The sequence below is a fragment of the Mytilus californianus genome, unplaced genomic scaffold, assembly GCF_021869535.1.
Source record: "Mytilus californianus isolate M0D057914Y unplaced genomic scaffold, xbMytCali1.0.p SCAF_7, whole genome shotgun sequence".
NCBI classification, from domain to species: domain Eukaryota; kingdom Metazoa; phylum Mollusca; class Bivalvia; order Mytilida; family Mytilidae; genus Mytilus; species Mytilus californianus.
Window position 1 is genome coordinate 19,021,747 of NW_026262723.1, and position 26,740 is coordinate 19,048,486.

At 34.0% G+C, this 26,740-nt stretch overlaps 1 protein-coding gene across 2 annotated transcripts in view; it reads left to right on the forward strand.

The window, feature by feature from the left end:
- The window catches only part of LOC127709899 (uncharacterized), a 32,488-nt gene extending 6,451 nt beyond the window's left edge, over positions 1–26,037 (forward strand). For both annotated transcript variants that reach the window (XM_052215583.1, XM_052215584.1), the window contains exons 3-10: positions 649–711; positions 5,425–8,448; positions 9,958–10,113; positions 11,110–11,270; positions 11,744–11,962; positions 13,050–13,137; positions 14,848–14,966; positions 24,326–26,037. In XM_052215583.1, the coding sequence (XP_052071543.1) occupies positions 649–711; positions 5,425–8,448; positions 9,958–10,113; positions 11,110–11,270; positions 11,744–11,962; positions 13,050–13,137; positions 14,848–14,966; positions 24,326–24,509 (4,014 nt within the window). In that variant the 3' untranslated portion in view covers positions 24,510–26,037. The remainder of the gene's footprint in view (positions 1–648; positions 712–5,424; positions 8,449–9,957; positions 10,114–11,109; positions 11,271–11,743; positions 11,963–13,049; positions 13,138–14,847; positions 14,967–24,325) is intronic.
- Positions 26,038–26,740: the final 703 nt, after the last annotated feature.

Sequence of the window (26,740 nt, forward strand, 5' to 3'; positions counted from 1 at the left end):
AAATAAAACTTTGACAAAAAAAAATATTATATTTAGCTTTGTCACATGTTTTTTCATCAACTTAAACATTTTTTATCTTTAAACATTGAACTTAATAATTAGGGCCAAATATGGCCCTTCCCGAAGTTACTCCTTTGTTGGAAGCATTCATACTAAATGATTTAGTAATTACTTCGTCTTTCTGTCTAACCTGAATGATACTTTTTTAACATAAATTTCTTAGGACTGTTTAACATTTTATTACTGCCTAACATACAATGAAGATCATGTTCATTTCTCACTTCTGCTGCAATTACAACTCTATAATAACAGTTACAACCTCTTAATAGTCAATTTACTAATGATGGAATCAATCCTATAATTAGTGATCAGTTTGTAGTAGTTGTTTCCCTCAGGAGTGACATAAATTTTCATTGAAAAAGAGCAATTCAAAAACATCTCTAAAGGGCAATAACTCCTATTAGCAATCTTTCACAGGTTAAATCAATTTAATTGAAAATGAAGAGCAAGTGGAAAGAGCAAATTAAATTTATCTGTGTGTAGTGATTTTAATCTTTATGTTTTTCAAATATTTTAAATTCATTTAATGCTAAAACTTTTGATATTTATAGTGCTTTTCATTAAAAGTTGATAATTTTTTTGTTTCAGGAATTAAGTGAGAAATATCTAGCATTAAAGAAAAAGATAGAGCAGAAAGAAAAGAAATTGCAGGTTGATATTTATTCACTTGTCCGTCCAGTTTTCGGTCTAAACTAGTTACTTTTCAGTTTTCTCACATACTATAAGCTAATAACTGTTGGTATACCAGATTGATGTTACTAAAGGTAAATCATGCCCTATAAACTGATGTATGTGTCAGCTTATTTCAGATAATTATTCTTACTGAAACTTTCAATTTTGTTTTTTGAAGAGTTATTGGACATAGTTTGACTAAATATGTTTGTTGACAGTTGTTATATATTGACTTAATATTTATTGATTAGACCAGACAGACGACTAAAACTTTCAATATAATTGACATAGCTGTGCTACCCTTGTCCGTCTGTACGTAACATGAGTTTCCCTCGACCAAATGTTATGAAACTTATACACAATGCTTATTACCACAAAGCACAGATCAAGTTTGAATTTGCTTGTCGTCACTTTTTAGCTCACCTGACCCTAAGGGTCAAGTGAGCTTTTCTCATCACTTGGCGTCCGTCGTCGTTAGCTTTTTACAAAAATCTTCTCCTCTGAAACCACTGGGCCAAATTTAACCAAACTTGGCCACAATTATCATTAGGGTATCTAGTTTAAAAAATGTGTCCGATGACCCCGCCAACCAACCAAGATGGCCGCCATGGCTAAATATAGAACATAGGGGTAAAATGTAGATTTTGGCTTATATCTCTGAAACCAAAGCATTTAGAGGAAATCTGACATAGGGTAAAACTGATTATCAGATCAAGATCTATCTGCCCTGAAATTTTCAGACAAATCTGACAACCTGTTGTTGGGTTGCTGCCCCTGAATTGGTAATTTTAAGGAAATTTTGCAGTTTATGGTTATTATCTTGTATATTCTTATAGATAGAGATAAACTGTAAACAGCAATAATGTTCAGCAAAGTAAGATCTACAAATAAGTTGCCATGACCAAAATTGTCAGTCGACCCCTTTAGGAGTTATTGCCCTTAATAATCAATTTTTAACAATTTTTCGTAAATTTTTGTAATCTTTTGCAAAAATCTTCTTCTCTGAAACTACTGATACAAATTTAACCATACTTGGCCATAATCATTATTAGGGTATTTAGTTTAAAAAATTTGTCCGATGACCCCGCCAACCAACCAAGATGGCCGCCATGGCTAAAAATAGAACATAGGGGTAAAATGCAGTTTTTGGTTTATATCTCTGAAACTAAAGCATTTTAGAGCAAATCTGACAGGTGGCAAAAATGTTCATCAGATTTAGATTTATCTGCCCTGAAATTTTCAGACAAATCCGACGACCCGTTGTTGGGTTGCTGCCCCTGAGTTAGCAATTTTACAAAAATTTTGCAGTTTTTTGTTATTATCTTAGATGTCATTATAATATCTAATATCTAATACTATTAATTATGATTTTAACCTTATTTTACATGATTTCCAAAGCATCAGTAAATACAGGTGAGCGACACAGGCTCTTGAGAGCCTCTAGTTTTCTGTTCTTGAGTTATGCCCCTTTATACAGGCCTCTACAATATATTTTTTTTTCAACTTGCCCAATAGGACAAGTACGTACCAAATCTGTCTTGTCCGAATGGAATTGCAACTTGTCCAAAAAAAAAACCTTTATACTAACCTTTTTTGCATTTTAGGTTGATTCAATAAACAAAATGAATTAAAACAGTAGAACAGAATATGATTTATATCTCTTGATATCCTTTTCAAAAATATGAGTTGAGAACAACTGAATGTAGTCATGTCTAATCACAGGACTTAGGTTCTAGTTTTCATCAATGCCAAAGTCTCACCAGACTCTGCACAGCAGACACAGTCTGGTAAGCCTGTCAGTCTACACTCATTTGGTTTGTATCCTGGTCTTTTAAGTTGTTAAGATATTGATTATTATGATTAATGCCTTACTACACTAAAATATTGTTTTGTCTAAATATGATTTTATGATTTTTATGGTCAATAATTTCTTCATTTTTAGCCAAAGGGCCAAGTGAGCTTTTTTCATCACTTGGCGTCTGTCGTCGTCGTCGTCCGTCGTCGTTAACTTTTACAAAAATCTTCTCCTCTGAAACTACTGGGCCAAATTAAACCAAACTTGGCCACAATCATCATTGGGGTATCTAGTTTAAAAAATGTGTCCGATGACCCCACCAATTAACCAAGATGGCCGCAATGGCTAAAAATAGAACAAAGGGGTAAAATGTAGATTTTGGCTTATATCTCTGAAACCAAAGCATTTAGCATGTTTAGAGTAATCTGACATAGGGTAAAACTGATTATCAGGTCAAGATCTATCTGACCTTAAAATTTTCAGACAAATCTGACAACCTGTTGTTGGGATGCTGCCCCTGAATTGGTAATTTTAAGGAAATTTTGCAGTTTTTGGTTATTATCTTGTATATTCTTATAGATAGAGATAAACTGTAAACAGCAATAATGTTCAGCAAAGTAAGATCTACAAATAAGTTGTCATGACCAAAATTGTCAGTCGACCCCTTTAGGAGTTATTGCCCTTAATAGTCAATTTTTATACGACCGCAAAAAAATTTTTTTGGTCGTATATTGGAATGACATTGGCGTCGTCGTCGTCCAAAGACACATTAGTTTTTCGCACTCTAACTTTAGTTTAAGTGAATGGATCTCAATGAAATTTTACCATAAGGTTCAATACCACAAAAGGAAGGTGGGGATTGATTTTGGGGGTTATGGTACCCACAGTTAAGGAATTAGGGGCCAAAAAAAACATTTTGTAACTTCCAGACATAACTTGTGTGTAAGTGTATGGATCTCTCTGACATTGTACCACAAGGTTCCATATCACAAAGGGAATGCTGGGATTGATTTTGGGGGTAATTGCCTCAAAATTTTAGGAATTAGGGGCCAAAAAGGGGCAAAAAACAAGCATTTTTCTAGTTTCATGACAATAACTTGTGTGTAAGTGTATGGATCTCTCTGAAATTGTACTGCAAGGTACCATACCTCAAAGGGAAGGCTGGGATTGATTTTGGGGGTAATTCCCTCAAAATTTTAGTAATTAGGGGCCATAAAAGGGCAAAAAAAACAAGCATTTTTCTAGTTTCATGACAATAACTTGTGTGTAAGTGTATGGATCTCTCTGAAATTGTACTGCAAGGTACCATACCTCAAAGGGAAGGCTGGGATTGATTTTGGGGGTAATTCCCTCAAAATTTTAGTAATTAGGGGCCATAAAAGGGCAAAAAAAACAAGCATTTTTCTAGTTTCAGTACAATAACTTGTGTGTAAGTGTATGGATCTTTATGAAATTGTACTGCAAGGTTCCATATCACAAAGGGAAAGCTGGGTTTGAGTTTGGGGGTAATTGCCCTAAACGTTTAGGAATTTGGGGCCAAAAAACAAGCATTTTTCTGGTTTCCAGACAATAACTTGTGTTCAAGTGTATGGATCTCTCTGAAATTGTACTGCGAGGTACCTTACCACAAAGGGAAAGCTGGGATTGAGTTTGGGGGTGATGAATAATAAGGGGGTTCAAAAATTTGGAGGGGATTTTTTTTTCCTTTTTTTTCTTTAGAATTTTCCATTTTAAATTGGTTATTTCTGATTTATATATAAAAGCAAATAATAATGATATGGTTTGAATAGGTAAATTAAAAATTTTTAAGTTCTTAGACCACTTTCATTCTGTGTGAGAAACCTATGCTGTGTCAAATATTTAATTACAATCCAAATTCAGTGCTGTATCAAGCTTAAATGTTGTGTCCATACTTGCCCCAACTGTTCAGGGTTCGACCTCTGCGGTCGTATCAAGCTACGCCCCAGCGGAGCATTTTATTTGTAAATTTTTGTAATCTTTTACAAAAAATCTTCTTCTCTGAAACTACTGAGACAAATTTAACCATACTTGGCCATAATCATTATTAGGGTATGTAGTTTAAAAAATTTGTCTGATGACCCCGCCTTCCAACCATCATGGCCGACTTGGTTAAAAATAGAACATAGGGGTAAAATGCAGTTTTTGGTTTATATCTCTGAAACTAAAACATTTAGAGCAAATCTGACAGGTGGCAAAAATGTTCATCAGATTTAGATTTATCTGCCCTGAAATTTTCAGACGAATCCGACAACCCGTTGTTGGGTTGCTGCCCCTGAGTTAGTAATTTTACAAAAATTTTGCAGTTTTGTGTTATTATCTTAGATATCATTATAATATCTATTATCTAATACTATTAATTATGATTTTAACCTTATTTTACATGATTTCCAAAGCATTAGTAAATACAGGTGAGCGACACAGGCTCTTGAGAGCCTCTAGTTTTCTCTGGTACCGGACAATCGGACAAGCGTTATTGTCGAGCATTGTTATAACATTATATGCAAGTGGGGGCATCATCTGTGTCCCAGGGACACATTCTCCATTTATTTTAGAAATGTTAAAGATTAATTATTTAAGTAATTGAAGGAGTTTTCTGCTCATGGTTTTGAAAACAATTTTGTAATGCCTGGATTTATTATTAATCAGGGATAATAATTATGATGTAATTTTTATGATACTGTAAATATGCATGTAGGATTCATTTAAACCATGAAATCAAGCATCCACAAAAATACCATTTCTTTTCAATTCAGAATCATTGATACAGACAAAAATAAATGAATACACAGTGCATGCATATAGATATTTTCATGATTTTAGAGAGAGGACATTGTTATTTTTTAAACACAGTGCATTTTTTTTCGTTTATTCTGTAGAAATTCAATAGGGTTCTGGAAGCAAAAGATCATGTAAAGAAAAAACTAAAAGAATGCAACCAACAAGAAGAAAACAGAGAGTCAGTACAAAGTAAAGACCCAAGCCTTGACACTGGTAGACAGCATAAAATTACAACAAATGTTTCGTCAAAGAAATCTCTAATTAAGCAGTCACTGCTCATACAAAATCAAATATTAGAGACAAATTCACTAGTTGAAACTAGGGAAACCGCAATTTCAAAATTATTGGATAATTCTGTCACTTCCCGCATAAAGAACACTTCCCCTGTATCTACTATAAAAAAAGATAAAATTCATCCATGTTATCCTGATGACAAATGTGATTCTGATTTTACTGGCTTCAAATCTTACGTTCTGCAAATTAGGAAAGACTCCAGGAATGATCATGGTGATGATATTACTACATGTCATGAACGGGAAGATAAATGGAAAGGGTCCAACGATATTTACAACACTGAAAACAAGGAAATGAAGTTAAGAGATATTGATACAAACATGAGTTATATTGGTCAATCTGAGGAATCACCGATTGTAATAGGAGATACCCAACCAGCTTCAACGTCAACAGATAATTCACTGAATTCTGCACTCGGAAGTAAGAAGAGATTATCACTGAAAAGGAAGAAAAAATCAGATTCTAAATCTAAATTTAATTTGAATAAAAAACAGAAAAATGATGAAGGGGGCTTAGATTTTTGCCTAATTGATCATAAGGATGAAATAACAAAACCTGCACAGACAGAAAATACTTCAAAAAATACATGCACAACAGATTCTAATAGTATTCCATTACTAAGTAATATTTCATATCATCATTCTGATATAAAACAATGCAATGTTAATCATGTTAATGGACTGTCCAGTGTCATTAACAGCAAAATTAAGAATTTAAATAAAAACCAAGAGAAAGAGAATGTGGTAAATTGCATAGAAACAGCAGATTCATCAGAAAAACGTGAAAATGCAAGTCAGTCTTTGTTGGGTATTCAAGTGAAAAATGATTCAGAAGTCAAATTAAAAGAGGGACATAATGTGTCGTCTCAGGAACTCTTTGAATTTACACAAACACCAATATCCATGAAACAAAAGAGATTGGGGAGGTCTACAAAACTAAATAAAGAACAAGTTGAATCAGTTTTTGAGTTGAAAGTAATTAAAACTAAAGAAAATGAGAATCCAAAAGATAATGTGGATGAGATCTCTCAGGAAACTGTCATTGAATGTACTCCAGATATAGGATTATCTGTTGATTTGGACAAAGGTTTTGTTTTGGACACAGCTGACAAAGCTGTCAATAACAAATTTTCATATAATATAAAGGCAGCCATATTGATTGATAATGAAGAGTCATCTGTGAAAAATATAATTCTGAGCAGTAGTAATACACAGTCATCATCACAAGATTCCTTGATAGGTCATACGCAGGAAAACTCACAACCTAGAAGAAGAGGTAGACCCTCTAAAACAAAAAGAAGTAAGCAGAATAAAACCGCATTTTCCACCAGGTTTAACTATTCTGAAAAGAATCAAAACAGTGAGGCAAAATTGCAAACAGTTGAAAATGAGAAAGTCAAAGGGCTGATGGAAAATATCGAAATTAATAATGAGTTCAATGTGCAGTCAAGTCATGACACTGTTATTGAATGCACACCTGATATTCCTATGAACAGAGAACTGCATCATGGGAATTTTACAGATAGTCATCAAGTAATGGATGATAAAGTGCAAAATTTAATAGACTTGAATGCAAATTCTGAATCTAATTACCAAGATTTAGAAATGAAAGAAATTATGTTTAATAAATTAAAGCTTATGAATTCTGAACTAAAAAATGACAATAGACTTCTCATCAATTCACAAGAATCTATTTCATCAACTTTATCAGATACATTAACTGTTACATGTAATCGGAGAAAGAAAAGAGGTCGTCCTGTAAAAAAGAAATCCATCAGGAAAACAGCTGAGAGAGAAAATAATAATGCTGATTCATCTTCCAAAGATTTGAGAGAAGTAGATAAAAAACTCAATGTCATGAAAAATAAATTCTCTCAGGACATTGTTGAAATACCTGGGAGCCAGGAACTTTTTGACCAAGTTGAAAATTCTGAGGATCATTGCCTTTCTGAAAATAGGTCAGCAAGAGGAGATAGATGTGATAAAAACTTTGAAAGTCAAATTACTGGTCTGGACAATACATGCACTGAAACTTCAAAAAGCAGTGCTTTAGTTTATGAAAGTCAGGAATTGTCTACCTTGAAATTATTGCAAGAAAGTTTTGTTGAAAAGAAGGAATATTCTACTAGGAGGAGATCATCCATGGGAAGTCCTTTTATGATTTCTTCTCTCTTTCAGTATATCATTGATGAGTCAAAAAGAAATATCAAGGAATTCAAGGAGTTTGATTTGCCAGTTCAAAAGTTTGGAAAACTATTGAGGAGTAGGCAAGAAAAAATTGGCGATCATGGTGTTGAAGAAGCTAAAGCTTTATCAAACATCTATGATAAAACAGTAAATAATAGTGAAGTTGAAGATGTAAATAAATACATGTACCACAAACAAAAAGATGCACATTCCATTAAAGACATTAATACTGCTATCAACATGAGCAAAGAGGAATCTCAATCCTGCCAATTGATTAACATGGCCAAAGACGAGGAAAAACATTCAGATTCCTTAAAAATTATTGATAAAAATATGATACCAGCAAGGATGGAATTGAATTTGAATGAATTTTCATGTGAATCTCAAGATATTAATTCACAAACTCCATTCCAACATTTTGAACTGCCAAAAATCTGTGAAGGTACAAATGATGATTCACAGGACGAATTATTTATTCCAAAATTTTCATCATCACAGTCTTTATTTACACCAAATCCTAAAGAAGACAGAATAAAACCATTGGAATGCAACCAGAAAGTAAGATATGACAATAGTGATTCTATGGATTCACAGGTAGACAGTACATGTATGATAGAAACAGATCAGCAAACTTCCTTAGAGGTAAATAATAGAAATGTGTCAGAAATAGACAACTTTCACATTTAAGCTTTTCCTCTACATTTTCAATGTCATAATGACATCATTTTTGTCGAGCCTGCGACTTTTGTTGCAAAAGCGAGACATAGCGATCCTACATTCCTTCGGCAGCAGCGTCCACAAATATTCACTCTATGGTTAAAGTTTTTGAAATTTTAATAACTTTCTTAAACTATCCTGGATTTCTACCAAACTTGGACAGAAGCTTGTTTATGAATCATTCATAAGATAGTATCCAGAAGTAAATTTTGTAAAAAAAAAATCCTGTTTATCCGTATTTTACTTATAAATGGACTTAGTTTTTCTGCCAGTTAACATTACATTCACGCTGTGGTTAAAGTTTTTAAAATTTTAATAACTTTCTTAAATTATTCTGGATTTGTACCAAACTTGGACAGAAGTTGTTTATGATCAAAAGCTAGTATATATCTAGAAGGAAATTTTGTAAAAATTTATTTCCTATTTTTCTGTATATTACTTATAAATAGACTTAGTTTTTCTTCCAGTTAACATTACCATGATTACATACAGTTTTTAAAACATTTATTGGATTCATAAACCATCCTGGATTTTTACCAAACTTGAACAGAAGCTTCTTAATCTTACATTCAAAAGATAGTATCTAGAGGAAAATTTTTAATAATTTTTTCCCCATTTTTGTTGAGCCTGCGACTAACAGCAAAAGTAGGCGAGACACTTGGAGACACTTGGTTCCGTGGAACCCTTACAAATTTTTAATCATAGTAAGTATCAATTTCTCAATGACTTCATTTACACCAATTGACCTCGGGTAAACCTGTGTTATCCATTCATAAAAAGGAACTCAAAATTTCTTTAGAAATTTTGCTTTAAATATAATTCTTAAATGTATAAGAAGTCGTACCTTAGACAATATTTTGCATGCCCTATGCCAAAAATAAATCATAGACACTGATAGAGCATTTTGATCATTACTATTTGTTTTTCAATGATTTTCTGTCAGCATGGAAAGTTCAGAATAATCATAATGATCATGTTAAAGATTATAAAAAAAAATATTGACCTTGGATCTATTGACCTGAAATTTAAGTTAATTTATATATAATTAACAGCATATACATTTGTATAAATTCCAAATTTTAAAAATGTTTAGTACTGTAAATTCAGAAATTATTGCGAAAAATGGGTTATAATCGCAATAATTTAAACTCGCATTTTGAAATTTTTTATATGAATTAAACAGGATTTTTCTCAATATCGCAAAAATTAGAATCGCATTTTAGTCTAAAATGACAAAGTCACAATAATTAATGCACGCAATAATTTCTGAATTTACAGTATCTTAAAAACTACTTTTCAAGGGAATATGAAGTCTTGATTACAACAAATGGAAATGACCCACACAATTATTTGAAACAGCTGAAAGAAACTTATCACACTTATGAATGTTTCATATTTTTTATATGTCTAAATCAAATGTATGTTTTTTGTTAGCTACCAGAAGATGAATCATTGATATCTTTATGTACCTGTAGTATGAAGTTTAGAAAAAAGGAAGTACCTGTGATTGGTTGTTTATCTAGGAAATCTTTATCACTATGGAGATACAAAAAGGGGTTTTCTCCTCTACACACATGGGCATTTGCAGAGGTAAGTATTTAGTGCTGTTGTCATTCAAGCTTACATCCTACATAGAAGCCAGGGATGGCAATTAGAAGTTTCTTATGTCTAATGTTACATAAAAGTAGTAACAGGCATCCATTGACCCCAGAAGATAAGATATAATTCTGACTTCCAATTGTGGATTAGTGCTTTTATTGATGTTCTTCATAGTAAAGTCACAATGATGCCTTCGTCATGGATCAATAACTTGCACCATACTCACCTCACTGCTTCTTCAATATGCTGTCTAGCACTGCTTTGGAGGAATTCCTTTCTAGATGTCAATCACGCTGGCCAACAATAAAATTACAATTGTTTGATGTTGCCTACCTACCCACCTCAAAATCATCCTACCTGGAAAAAAATTTGACCCAAATCGTTTCAAATTTTTATTTTTAAAGATTTTTTTCTTGTCTAAAACATGAAACTTAATGTTGTTGGCAAAAAAAAAATCTTACCTTCCTACCCAACCTTACGAGGCATGCGTAGGCAACATCAAACAAATAACTTTTTAAGGGTGGCCTAACTGTGAATTGAAGAACACAGCTATCAACAAATTTAAAATTATATCTGGCAAAAAAGTATTACAAATACTGTCAATCTCACTGTATGATACAAAAGTAGTGCAAATATATAGACAACCACAGGACACATCAGGTAATATATGTTAAGTTTGGAACAGCTCTATTTAGGGATACATCCAAATCTCACAAATTATAAAAATGTAAAAGTGTGAAATAAATTTGATGTGGAGTACACATGTAAATGTCAAACCAACATAACAAATAACCATAAGAAATCTAGTCATGCTAGAGGTTTTCTTTTGTGAAAATAGTATTGAGTTAAATGCCACTTTGTTTATGTAAATTTTTTATTATTTCACAGTATACTAATTAAATTTGCTTAAAATCCCCCCTCCAATTTATTTTTGATAAAATGTGTGTAATATTTAATCTACCATTCCACTGTTGTTGTTTTTTTAAGAATCAGACAGCAGAGAAAGTATGTTCCTTTTCTATAGATGGGAGAGCATTGTTTATCATCACTGTCAGGAGGGGAGATAACTCTGCAGATGTGTACATATCTCACTACAGTAACAAGAGAGATAATTGTTTATTTACAGTCACAAATGTAGAAGCAGACATGTTAGTAATAATACATTTTCTATACATGCACAGTTATTTGCTAGTTTGTTAAATGTGTTTTTGATTTATGGTGTGTGTGATTCAAATTTGGACATATTAAGTAATTTGTTCACTGAATGATTTAGACTAGAAGCTAACCAAATGGACTGGCAATAAAAAAGTCAAAAATCTAACTGGAATGGGTGATAAATAATGTGCTGTAAGGGGTTTGTTTTTTCAGGGTTTACATTTTGAATTTCAACATGTTCAAATGCAGTACTTACTGTTTTATGATGTTTTAATTTCGTGATTTTCTTTTCCTTGAATATAACAAATCCATAAAAATCAAATTTACAAGAGGGAAATTTTTTTAGCTTTAATTGTAAAATGAGTGAAGATAAGCCTCTTGCAAAATTTTCCATTTTAAAGCATCTTTATTGATTTACCTGCAGTGTTAAATAATATATCTATCATTAAAGTAATTTTCTTTGTAGTGTTGAAGCCTGCCATGTAAGTAATAGAGTAATAGCGGTTGGTTACAGTAAAGATAAGATGATCCATGTGACTAAGTATGTTCTACACAACAACCTGAAGAGTCTGGCAAACAGTGAAAACCTCGAGAGGACAGAGGGATGTCTGAAATCATTGTATTCAATAGAGAATCTACCTGCTGCTGTCTCTGTTTGGTCCAATAATGGAGAGTTTTGTCTGTGGTAATATTATACTTATTAAAATTTGTAAAATATATAGCAGAATGTTATTACATCATTATTACCTGATTCGCTGAAGGAAAACAGGTCTAGTAACAACTCGACTCTGTCTGTCCGTTCCATCAGACAGAAAACTTTCGTCAAAGGGCATGATTTAATATTTGGATTGCAGCTTTATAATGTTGAGTTGTGGCGATTTAGTAATTTTTACATCTGCCATATAGCCACTTCCTGTTTGCCTATAGTTTGAAATTTTACAACATTAATTGTATAATGAAAATTTCGTCAAAGTTTTCTCTGCTCCTATTGAAGGGAAAACTTAATATTTGGACTGCAGCTTGATAATGTCGAGTTGAAGTGAGTAAGCAATTTTTACATCTGTCATATAGCCACTTCCTTTTAGCCAATAGTTTGAAATTTTACAACACCCATTATATAAGTTAAAACCTGAATGTGAGGGAGGAAGGTTTTATCCAGGAAAAGGGTACTTTTGACAGCCACTGAAAAAAAGATTAACCTGTATGTTTGATAGGGGATTTCCATTATTAGGGCCCCACCTAGGGATGGGTCGCCCTATAGTGATCAGTCTCTCCATCCGTCCATCCGTAACAAATTGTGTCTGCTCTATACCTAGAGAACCGTTATAATTTCATACTTTATACTTGACATGTATATTAACCAACACCAAAGGGTGTGTCATAATGTTTGTACAACTTCCTAGGTCAAAGTTCAAGGTCAAAAATTTGGTTTCAGTTGACAACCCATGTCCTATGGTAAAGATCGTGTCCACTCTATATCTTGAGAACCGTTATTTACAGCGGGGCCCACAAAGATGGCTCCCATCTCAATGATGTCTAGTTCATCCAGAATTACCATCTAAGAAACTATAAGGGACAAGAACATATAAAATAAAAATCACAAGGACTACAGTATAATACCATGGGATCATCATACAGTAATTTGAAAGGTATTAATTTTTCAATTTTACCAATTATAAAGTAAATGTACATAAACCTTCAAATTCATAATAATAGTACTTGAAATGCCAAATTATTTCCTCAAATTAGATTTCTATTTTTCTTTTTTGCAGGAATCATGAAAACAAGAGACTGTTGTTAAAGACTAAGTTAGACTGTTTAAACAATAATCCAAAATTAGCAGGTGTGGCCTGGGAAGAGGTGAGTACATTTTTCTTCTCATTTGCGACAAAATTGCTTAAGGCAAGACATTGGTGTTGTTTTTCCGGCGACAATGTTGTCAGAGTCGACAATTGTTAAGTTTTCTGCCTAAGTTAGTTTGATAGGAACTACTTGTGATAGATCAATGATATTTTGTTTGAAGTTGCATTACTATCAGTACATATCAGTTTGATGACAATTTTGAGGCCCTGCCCCCAGTTCATGATCCAGTGACTGAATCAATTAGCAATTTTCAATGTTAAGTTTTCTGCTAGAGTTAGTTTGATAGGATCTACTTGTGATAGATCAATGATATTTTCTACAAAGTTGCATTACTATCAATACATATCAGTTTGACGACAATTTCAAGGCCATGCCCCTGTAAGTCATGGTCCAGTGACTTTGAATTGATTAGCAATTTTCAATGTTAGTTTTCTGCTAAAGATAGTTTGATAGGAACTACTTACAATAGACAACAATATTTTCTATAAAGTAACATAACTGTCTGTATATCTTAAGTTTGTCGATAATTTAAGGCTGTCCACTAGTACATGCTCCAGTGACTTCGAATTAATTAAGGATGTTGCTGAACGTCAGATTGTCTTTTTCTGAATTTTATGCTGACAGGTGATACATATCACTGTGTCAACAGTGTATGTTAGGTTTCAAGCAGTTTGGCCTGTAATACATGTATAGACCAATCTTGAGTTGTTTTTTATGGATAAGTTAATACACCAGTTGATCCGACGTCAATCAGCGTAAATTACGTCATTGAACAATCGGTTCTTATTATGATGTAATAACATAAGCATTGTGACATTGGAAATGTATGGGAAAGGGCATGAATTTGAAAGTCGTCTATTGAATAGTTTGTTTGCCCATGAATAAAAGATATATGAGGTCAATGATTTGCTGTATTGCTGAATGGATGACTGTTAGATGTACAAATGAACAAATATTGAACCAAAATATTATTTTTCCTAGTTGATTGAAAAAAAGGAACAATTTCCAGATTTTTTAATCGATCTCTTTATTGGATTAATCATGTAGTAATCACCTGTAGTTGAGGATTACAATGTATACATCCTGGACATGTTGAACTTAAGCAGAATTATAAAAAAATTATTCATTTAACAGTTTATTTTCTATAATAGATTTGATTAAACAAAATTCTCTAAATATAGATGCATATTTCTATAGAATGCATGTTAAATTGATGAGTTTTGTTCTCAAAATAATGTTTAAATCCTTATTGCCTCAAAGAAGTCTATAGATTTTTCATTAAACTTTATATTGCAGCTGTTTAAATTCTGTATTGATTTTTTAAAATAATCATATGGTCAGTGACTTTGTAGTAGAATTGAGTTATTAGTGTCTATAAAAGTCAAAACTGAGAGTGCATATCCATTTTAAACAAAAATCTATGGATTATATTTTCAAAAGTGATGATTTTAAGACAATTTTAAGAAAGTTTTTGCTGACTTGGTGTGCATTCTATACAAATTTGCATTTTTTTAAAGAATTTTGAACGATGTTTGACATGCAGAATTGTGTGCAAAATCTTTTATAAAAGTCTGTGACATCATTCATCTACTGCTAGAGACACATGCTTTTCACTTCTTTATAATAAAGCTGATCATTTTAATGAAATTTTATAGTAAACAAACTTTGACATATAATGTAATTATATATTTTCCTTTTTGATTTCAGGGTTTTTTCTTCTTTCAGTGTTTTGACTTGAATGGCCAGGGTGGAAAACAAGTAATATTAAACCCACTGACAATGAAATCTTGTGTTGGAAGCCATTTTGAATCTGGAAACTGGTCAGGGTGTGTATAATGTTTGTTGTCTCCCGTGTAATGTTGAGGACATAGTAATTGTTGAGCGTCTGTCTGTAGGTCCAATTCTTGCCATATATTTATGACATTTATATCAAAGGTTCATATCATCAATTTCTCAGACAAGGTCAAAAATCAGTGCAGATAAACTTTATAAAAAGAGTTATGTCCCTTGGAAATAATAATTATATAGAAAATAGCATTATAAGCACTCTCACACCTATATTTTTGTAAGAAATTAATATATGTTTATATCAGCAATGACTTGAATGAGTTAGAATATCAGCACTGATCTATTATTTTTACAGGAGTTATGTCTCTGAAATGTATTAATTTATATTGAAAATTTTATTTTAAGCACCCTTACACCTATATTTTTTATTAAGAATTAATAAATCAATTGAAAATTAATCATCTCTATTTTGAAATATATTTAGCATTACTCCCCTATCTCCCCAAAATGAATTAAAAAGCTGCAAATAGGAGAAATGTCAGAATATTATTACAAAGTTTCAAAATATACAAGATTTTTTTTCAACTTGTTGAATTTGGTGATGAATTTTAAATAGTTGAGCCCTGTTTAAATGAAATTCCTAGGTCCACGGCTGTTAATAATGTTAAAGATGATCATTTCTCCAGTTTTATATAAATTATTTAAGAAAGGTTTTTTATCCTGAATAACAAGTTTTAGAATATTGTAAGGGAACTAGAGGAAGTTGCCAGTCTTCAATTTTCCTATCCACAAACAGGAGGAAAATTTGTTTATAATCTTTATTGGGAAGAAAATCACCCCACAATACTATATAACATAAGAAATTCATTTTATTAAGTCTCCCAAACGAAGTTTGGGAAGACTTATTGGTTTTGCTCAATCTTCTTCTTCTTCTTCTTAGGAATTGAAAACCGTTTGTGATAGACACAATCTTTTTAATTGAAAATGTTCTAAATGATAAAGCACATTAAATGAAATACAGTGTTAGTCCCCAGGGGTCACCCCTACCCCCTGCCATTTAAAAAAGTTCTAATATCTTGTAAGTGGTCAAGATCCCCACCCCTAAACCATATATATTCTGGTTTGTCATGTGAAGATGGTTTGAATGATATACAGGGCTAGTCCCCAGGGGTCATCCCGACCCCCTGCCATTTGGGGCAATATGCGCAATTGTTTCTCCATAGGCGGAAATGGTAACGTTTTCTTCTGTAGCTCAGTCCATGTCGTAACCTTGGATATGTATGATGGCTCGTTTTGAAGCAGAGACATTTTCACTCGTGGTTAAATTTTTGGGGTACGAAGTGTGATTCATTTTTCCGTAAATTAGCATACCCCGAAAATCCTTTCATGATGCGGCTCTTCCTGGTAAAAAAATCCCTTTTTTCACACAATAAATTCTTTGAAAATTTAATACTTTGAATACATTTAATAACTCCATAGTTTTTACACATTTATTCTATGGTCCTCTTCTTTCCAAATCAACACAAATGGTTAAGCTCAGTCACTTGTTAAAAATAGAAACATGTCCAATATCACTACACAGAAATTTTTTGTTTACACACAAATTTTGTGTTCCTCAATTTGAGTCGCATAAGGGATATTGACCCATTTGAGAAAGGTCTAATATCTTGTAAATGGTCGAGATCCCCACCCCTAAACCATATATATTCTGGTTTGTCATGATAAAGCACATCAAATGAAATACAGGGTTAGTCCCCAGGGGTCACCCCTGTTGAGATTTTCGCGGGAACATAACGTCTGTACTATTGTACTTGTCCATTGTCGACGTCGTATTGTCAGTGACGTCGCCTTGGGCGGAAATACGTTAGTTGTATATAAAATGTAATGGCTGAACAGTTGTCTTTATACACATTGCCTAACTATCATCTATATTTATGGTACCGTGACCAATGGATCTCGAAAAATTGAAATCAGTTCGATCTGGGAACAGAAGCGCTGTTACCAGACTATTCCGCAGATTAGATGAAGAAAAGGAGAATACGAATTTCGATGAAGAAGAAGTCATTGCAACGCTCGGAAAACTTGTGCAAAAACAAACATTGTTTGAGGACTTAAATGATCAAATTCTTAAGTTAACAGAACCGGAAGATGTGGAAAATGACATTATTGATTCAGATGAATATTCAGTGACTATGGAAATGAAGATTTGACACATACGTAAGTTCATACAAAATGTACAAACCCGCAGTCCCGTCATATTGAATCACATACTACAACTCACACGTTAAATCCAGAAACTATACCGTTTGTTCCAACGCACAACATAACCAACTCACACAACGCACAGTCGTTTGAAAACCCGTCTGTACAAGCCAGTCACACATTTAACACGCAACAAAGTACATTTTCGTCAACTAGTAAGAGTCACCGCCTACCAAAACTTTCGCTTCCAACCTTCTCAGGCAACATTTTAGAATGGCAAACTTTCTGGGACTCATATGAGTCGGCCGTACATCTTAATCTGTCACTTACAAATGTACAAAAATTTAATTACTTGAAAGCACAGCTAGAACATGAAGCACTACGATCAATAGCAGGTTTCGCACTAACAAATGTAAACTACGATGAAGTCGTAAATTTGTTAAAAGAGAGGTTCGGTCAACAAGATAAAATCATAAATGCATACATGCAGGCATTATTAGAAATTCCTTCGCCTAGAAATCAGTTAACAAGCTTACGAAGTTTTTACGATAAAATGGAAGGTTACGTCAGGGGATTAGAAGCTTTGGGTCAAACACAGGAAACATACGGCACGTTACTTGTTCCCATTATTATGAACAAATTACCCAGGGAAGTCAGAAAACATCTCGCGCGAGAACACAGAACAAAAACTTTGGTATTACGGGACCTCCGTAAAAGCATATTAGACGAGATAGATATAATGGACGCAGGACAAGAGATAGAGTCAACACACAATTTGCCCACAACATCGTCTTTCTTTGCCGGAGCGAAATCGCCGAAGTCCAAATCTTACAAGAATATTGAGACTAGACCTTGCGTTTTCTGTCACGAAATACACGCACCTACCCATTGCAGTAAAATAACCGACACAGAATCCCGTATGAACATAGTAAAACGTGATAAGTTATGCTTTAATTGCCTTGGTAAACACAGACTAAACGAATGTAAATCTAAACACACATGTAGACATTGTAATAAGAAACACCATACAAGCTTGTGTAATGTACGTCTAACAAACAGCATAAAACCAGTCCATGAGGTAAGCCATAGAAACGGGGGTAGTAACTCAGCACATACGGATTTCCGCGCGAAAGATAATCAGAGCAGCAACCCGCAAAACCCACCATCTTCAAATTCGACAAACGTTCACCTCGTAAATGATAGTCATACAACGGAACAAGATACTACCATTTTGTATTCACAATCGACAGAATCGCGATCAAATGTACTTTTGAAAACCACCGTAGCACAAGTAGGGTCGAATCAGCTCTAAACCGAGACAAACATTCTTTTTGACGAAGGAGCGCAAAGATCGTTTTTAACGCAGAACTTAGCGAATAAACTCAACTTACAGATAGAGGGAACAGAGATAATACATTTATCGGCATTTGGAGGTGAAGAGAAAAACGCGAGACACCTAGAAAAGACAACAATCTATCTGAAAACCAATGCAGGACACGTATTGCCAATCAAAGTACTGATAGTACCGATGATAGCCATGCCTCTACAGAATCACATACGTAATATTGATACACAAAATGGTTATTTGCGTGGTTTAAAGTTAGCGAACACGATGACACAGCAAGATTCATTCGAAATATCGTTGTTAGTAGGTGCAGATCACTATTGGGACATTGTAGAAGACCATATAGTACGGGGAAACGGTCTGACCGCCGTGAAATCCATGATCGGATATTTGCTTTCGGGACCTACATACGGTAAGAAAAATAACACGTCGAAAACTAGCATGTTTAATGTTCTAATATCACACAAAGTTGAAGAATACAATCTAGAGAGATTTTGGAATTTAGAATCAATAGGAATAAATAGTAAGGAGGTAGACGAAGACGGTGATGCATATATTAAAGCCTATCAGGACAGATCAATTGAGTTCCGAGAAAATAAATATTTCGCTAGGTTACCATGGAAACAGGATCATGATGAATTGCCTACAAATTTAGCAGTCACGAAGAGAAGGACAGCAAACGTCATTAAAAGACTTACTCAAAACCCAGATATGTTAAAGAAGTACGGGAACATCATACAAGAACAGGAACGTAGGGGATTCATAGAGAAGGTGGATGAAACAACAGAAACTTCAGAAAAACTACACTACATTCCTCATCATCTAGTACAGAAGGAATCAAGCACTACGCCTATCAGAATTGTTTACGACTGCAGTTGTCGCCAGTCGCCTAATTCGCAAAGCTTGAATGACTGCCTCTTGGATACACCGCCGAAGCTAAACGACCTGACAAAAATTCTGATGAGATTTAGAGCCAACCCTGTCGCCATAACAACGGATATTGAGAAAGCCTTTTTACATGTAGGATTAAACGAGGATGACCAAGACGCTACACGTTTATTGTGGCTAAGTAACCCATCCGACCCAACAAGTTATTTACAGACTTACAGGTTCAAATCCGTCCTTTTTGGAGCGACTTGTTCACCGTTTATACTAAACGCCACAATACTGAAACATTTACAACGTTACAACAGTAAAACAGCTACATTGATGGAAAGAGACTTGTACGTGGACAACATTCTGACAAGTTTACAGAACGAGGATGAGGCTGATACGTATTATAAGGAAGCGAGAACAATGATGAAAGACGCCGTATTCAACCTACTATCGTGGACGTCAAACAGTCAGAATATACGCAAGCTAGCCAAGACGGAAAATGTACTAGATATGGACATAAACACAAAAGTACTTGGTATGTTATGGAATAGCAAATCCGATGATCTGATGTACCAGAAATGTGATATTCCAATACGAGACATTGTAACAAAAAGGGAGATTTTGAAACATTCGTCGAAAATATACGATCCACTTGGAATAATCAGCCCGGTAACAATAAGAGCAAAGACACTAATACAGGATCTATGGCAAAGTGGACTGGATTGGGATGAACAAGTTCCGGAAAACTTTAAGGCTACTTGGATTAATGTAGCAAGCGACTTAGAGAAAGCGACAGAAATCGTCTTTCCGAGATATTATTTCTCCGGTAATTCTACTTCGGAACAACTTGAACTACACGTATTTTGAGATGCCAGTCCAAAGGCGTATGGATCGACTGCATATCTGAACAACGGAACCGAAACTGCGTTACTGATGGCAAAAAGCAGAGTAGCGCCAGTGAAAAACCTAACATTACCGCAACTAGAACTTATGGCCGCGGTTATTGGAACTAGACTAGCGTCACATGTACAATCGACTTTCGAATGTAAAAACATGGTTTTCTGGTCCGATAGCTGCATAGTATTGCACTGGTTAAAATCATCGAAACCGTTAAAACGATTTATTGCGAATCGAGTGAGAGAAATAACGAAATCTACAAATCAACATGAATGGAGATTTTGTCCAACAGAATGCAATCCAGCCGATCTCTTAACACGAGGAATTAACGCCGATCAATACATCGATAGTGTCATTTGGAAAAAAGGACCAAATTGGTTAACGGATCGCACAAAATGGCCAGAAATAACTCCCACAAGTAAAATGGTAATGACAATTACAGGAGAAAACGACGAAGAGGAATTTCTAAACAATGAAGTTCATACTGATCACTATGGTATTAGTAACGTTATAGACATTACGAAATATGGGACTTTCAGGAAATTGATTCGAGTAACTGCTTACGTTCAGCGGTTCATATCTAACTGCCTATATACCAAACATCGGAGAAAAGGTGGAATTTTGACGACATATGATATAAATACCGCGGTGCGTTCATGGATATTAGATTGCCAAGAATCTTCATATTCAGCCGAAATAAAAAGTTTAAAGGACACACAACATAAAAACACAATGAAATTTCCAAGAATAAGACAATTAGGACTCTTCATAGATGACAATGGTCTTGTGAGATGCAATGGAAGAATTCACAATGCACCGATTTCAGAGAATACCAAATTTCCGTATCTTATACCTGCGAATCATCCACTTACCAAACTGATTGTGATAGACGCACACGAACGTTCACTCCATTCTGGACTTAATGCTACGCTAACTTTTGTACGACAATCGTATTGGGTACCGACACTTCGACAATTTATTGAGAAGTTATTGAATAAGTATGTAACTTGCCGCAAAGTGATGGGAAAATCTTCAGCAAACCAGACCCGCCACCGCTTCCGAAAATAAGAGTACAGGAAGCCTCGCCATTTACCGTCACAGGGGTCGATTATACAGGCGCTTTATACGTAAGGGATCAAGAGGGAACTTTAAAGAAAGCGTATATATGCTTATTTACGTGCGCATCGACTAGAGCAGTTCATCTCGAAGTAGTTCCAAACATGAGCGAACATTCATTTATACAGGCATTTCGACGCTTTGTTAGCCGTAAATCTCTGCCTAAAATTCTAGTATCTGACAATGCATCTACATTCATTGCAGGATCTGAGGAAATAAAAAGATTATGTGAATCGGATATAGTAAAAGATACTTTATCAACACACGGTGTAGAGTGGAGATTCATACCGAAACGTGCACCATGGTATGGTGGATTCTGGGAGCGCTTAATTGCTCTTACGAAGACAAGTTTGAAAAAAGTACTTGGACGATCCCAAGTTAACATGGAAACATTACAAACAATTGTTGCGGAAATAGAAACTATCTTAAACGACAGACCGCTTACTTATCCATCGTCCGATATCAAAGACTGTGAAGCTTTAACACCGTCTCATCTACTATACGGAAGGCGCATTTCAACATTACCGTACCCACAACCAGAAATCGATAACATCACCGACCCGACTTACATGGGACATTGCGATCTTAATAAAAGTGTACACAGACAAACGCAATTGATTCAACATTTCTGGAAAAGATGGAAATCCGAATACCTTACGTCGTTACGTGAATTTCATAGGACTACCGGAAAAAATGAACAATTAATAAATACAGGAGACATCGTGCAAATTCACAACGAATCTCCGCGTATAAACTGGAAAATTGGGATCGTAACGTACCGAACTGGCGAGAGGTAACGACTGACTTGTAAGATCTGCACGAATAAGGACCAACAATGGGGAAACAAATAGACCGATCGCAAAATTATATCCATTAGAAGTTACACAAACGATGACAAACAATTCTAACGTTCCAATAGATGATCAGCAGGAAAATATTGAGAACAGACCGAGACGAAAAGCAAGTCTTCAAGCCTGTGAGACCATACGGAAGTGGATACACCAATGATGTTAAAGACGACCATTAGTGATGTAATTGATAGACAATTACGCGTTTTAGTGCAAAGTTGAATTTTATTCTTATTTCATGAGTGACATTAATTGAATTTAATTGCTAAATGTAATTTCCGTTTTAAATGATTTCATGTACTCAGTATTTCAAAGAAAAACACAACGCGAGAGACAATTTCAAAGTATTATTATTTATTGATGGACAGTAATTTATCAGTGAAACGATTGATCAATGGATAATTGAGATTATTTAGAAAATTGTGATATTTTTTACTTTTCGCGGCCCCAGTATGTTGAGATTGTCGCGGGAACATAATGTCCGTACTATTGTACTTTTCCATTGTCGACGTCGTATTGTCAGTGACGTCGCCTTGGGCGGAAATACGTTAGTTGTATATAAAATGTAATGGCTGAACAGTTGTCTTTATACACATTGCCTAACTGTCATCTATAACCCCCACCCCCTGCCATTTAAGAAAGTTCTGATATCTTGTAAGTGGTCAAGATCCCAACCCCTAAACCATATATATTCTGGTTTGTCATGTGAAGATGGTTTGAATGATATACAGGGTTAGTCCCAAGGGGTCATCCCGACCCTCTGCCATTTGAGAAAGTTCTAATATCTTGTAAATGGTCGACATCCCCACCCCAAAACCATATATATTCCTGTTCGTCATGTCTCGAACATTTGAATGACGTATGGGGTCAGTCCCCAGGGGTTCCCCACCCCCAATGTTCTAGTATCTTGTAAATGGTTGAGATCCCCACCCCTAAACCATATATATTCTGGTTTGTCATGCCAAGATGATTTGAATGATATACAGGGTTAGTCCCCAGGCATCATTAATGTATATAACTTTACTAGACCAAACCAATTTTCACTGGTCTTTGCCCAATGTCAGGCAACCCTATGAATTACGAATTATGGGAGCTTCGTTTGGGAGACTTCGTAACAGCATCCTGTTACAATCATTTCTTGTTCTAATTGAATAACCTACATGTGGATCACAGCTCTCCATCTTTCTTCCAGGATTTCCTTTTTTTACTATCTTGTTTGTCTTCGTAGTTTCAGTTTTTGGATATAAGCATACTCCGCTTAATTGCTTAATTTTGTCTGACAAATAGGCTTTCTAAATAAACAAAATTCACTGTATTTTTAACCATATTTATTGACAGAAAACCAATTATTAATTTTGGGTGGTATCAAGCATAAGGATTGGCCAGACAGCTCCAGTTGTCTCAGTGCAATAACTTATGAACTGTCCAACCAATGCTTTTAAAATTTTAATGTTTTGTAACTGATGACACAATTAAGGTCAAGTTCTATATTGACATTTTTTTCTTTTGCCGTTCAGGAGTTATGGCCCTTGATTGATTGGAGAATGACACTTTATGTTATTTCTGCACAATAACTTAAAAACTGTTCAATCAGTGACCTTTCAAACTTTGATATTTTGTTTCCAAGGACACAATTTAGATATAGTTAAATATTGACGACTTTCACTTTCGCTGTTGAGGAGTAATGGTTCTTGATTGATTTGAAAATTGTATGTAATGCATTTCTGTGTAATAGGTAATTTTGATATGTTGTTACTAATGATAAAAAATGAAAACAACATGTTGCAAATAAAAATAAATTTTGATATTGATAATTTTCACTTTTTCTGTTCAGGAGTAATGACCCTTCATTGCTTTATCAATAACCCTAATAGATATCATAAAAACCTGGTTTACTGCAATGTTAACAGCCTCTTGTTAAGTTTAGATTTATTTTTTCTGTTCTTCTCAAGTTTTCACAAGAAAATAATTGATCAATTGATATACTGATTTTTACAATGAAAATCATCATGTGCACAGTGGAAAAAATCTAGCAAAGTTAAATTATTATATTGCATATATTTCAGTCACAATATTTTGGAAGAATGCTAATTTAAAGATGATTCCATTTTAGGTATAGAAGTCACCACACATCAATCAATGTTATTGTCACACTGGACAGAAACCAGAACTTGTGTGTTTGGGACAGATATTCTACAGACCTCTTACATGAATCAAAACAAAGACATGCTATATGTGTGGCACATGTTGATGGACATGTGGCTACTGGCAGTGATCATTGTGTTCATATACATTGATATGATATATTTGAAGATTGTTGTTGAAAAAATAGATATTTACTTTAACTACACCTCTCTTTTAATGTAACAATATCAAAACTTGGGAATTAATAAATTATTTTTGCAAAAGCACATTCCTCTAATAGAGTTTTAAAAGATTAAGACACTGTGTCTTCTTCTTTTCATCAAGGTATTGATTTGAAGAAAAGCATCAAATTGTATTGTACACATGTTCACTCAATGTAAATTGCTTTTTGTCTTTATACATAATGGCATTTTAAATCATCTCTAAGGAAAATAGCTAGTAAATTTTGTCAAAACATGACCATCTAGTAGAACCATTTAAACTGTATCACCTTTTTTTAAGTTGGGCACTTTAGACTTGCTCCAGCCATGGCTTTGAACTCTTCTTATCGTAAGATTAGCATAATCTGACAATCTAGTGATAAAATATAACCCTTCTGTTATGATTTTAAATATTTTATAAACTTTGCCCATTTGTAGCTCGCCATGCCCAAAGGGCCAAGTGATCTTTTCTCATCTGTTGTTATCGTTAACTTTTACAAAATCTTCTCTGAAACTACTTGACCAAATTTGGCCACAATCATCATTAGGATATGTGTTCGAAGACCCCGATTGTCAAACAACATGGCAGACATGACTCAAATTAGAACATAGGGGTAAATGAAAGTTTTATTTTGAAAACCGCTATAAATAAAGTACTGATACATGTGTGTATCAAATTCTACCTTTAATATTTATTTGTTTTCTCACCTGTGAAGAATGTTGCAGAATGAGAGACATAGGGATGACAATCCTTTGATGACGAGGGCATAATCTATTTGTATAAACTTTGATATTTCTTAGGGTAAGAGACCTGGATGCTTCATATCTTGAAAAATGCCTTTTACATGTTATATTGCAAAGCTTCCATTGCATATTTCAATTGTCCTTGACCTCATTTTCAAGGTTCAGCAACTGATTTCAAAGCTTTTTTTTGTCACATGAATTTCTCACTTATGAGTAATTGGATAACTATATTAGGTGTATGGGATCCTTGCAAGGTCTTCATGTTTGTCAGAAAGGGTTCACCATACTTGGACCTCATTTCATAGATCAGTAATCAAGGTTAAGTTTTTGTGGTAAAGTATGTATCTGAGATACTACAATCAATTGGTCAACTATATTTGATGTACAGAGTGATTGTTAGGTGCTGACCTTGACCTCATTCTCATTGTTCATTAGTCAATACTAAGTTTTGATTGTTTGGTCTGTTTCTCATATAGGTGGACATGTCTGTCTGACATGTTTCATCTGACCATGACTTCATTTACATGGATTATTGATAATGTTAAGTTTATTTGACACCTTTAGTAAAAGCCTTTATCTTAAAGACTTTCAACATAAAAGTTAATCATGATCAATTAAGCAGGCATGCCATTTCAGCTCGTGCACTCTTGTCCACATATTTATCACTATTGTGAAATAATTAAATGTTTTGTTACTGTTATATTTTATGAATAATAAAAAAAAAGTATTTAATTTGTATCTCTGTTTTTAATGTAAGGTCATATGTACTGTTAGATCCAGCTTCAACATATAGGGCATGATACATTTACATCTTGAAAATTTCAAAATTTGTCTCGCATTACCCAAATTTTGCTAAAGGTACCATAATTTCCTTTTAATAACAAATTGTTAACATGTTATATAATAGTTTATGACGATCAATATAATTCATATTTCATGTACCAGTACATATGTTGTATAGGACTGACATGTGAGCTTTTCTTGACCTCATTTTCAATGTTCAGCAACTACAGGAAAATTATTGGGTCATTTCTCAAAAAGGATGTAGATTCCACATGTTGTCTTTGAGTAAAAGATGTAGAAAATACTAGAATATAAATCGATGAGACAGCAACCAAACAACATGATGTAAAGCTCACACTATGAAAACAGTGTCTTCTTTGGAATGTGACTTTGTGTTCTCGGTGACAGTCGTAGCACACTATTACTGTACACATTGTTATCTATGTAATTAATAGAAGAGCACCTGAAATATCTTAATAACGAAAACATTTTTTGGTGGTCAGCATTTAGATTTTGTGATAACGGTTAAAGTAAAAGGTGAACTCTATTTGATCTGTAGAATAATTAAGTGTACTTTCGAAATAGATGGTTCACTTGACCATGAATTCAATTTCAACGTTTATTAATCAGTGTTGTTTTTAGCCTTTTTATGCAAA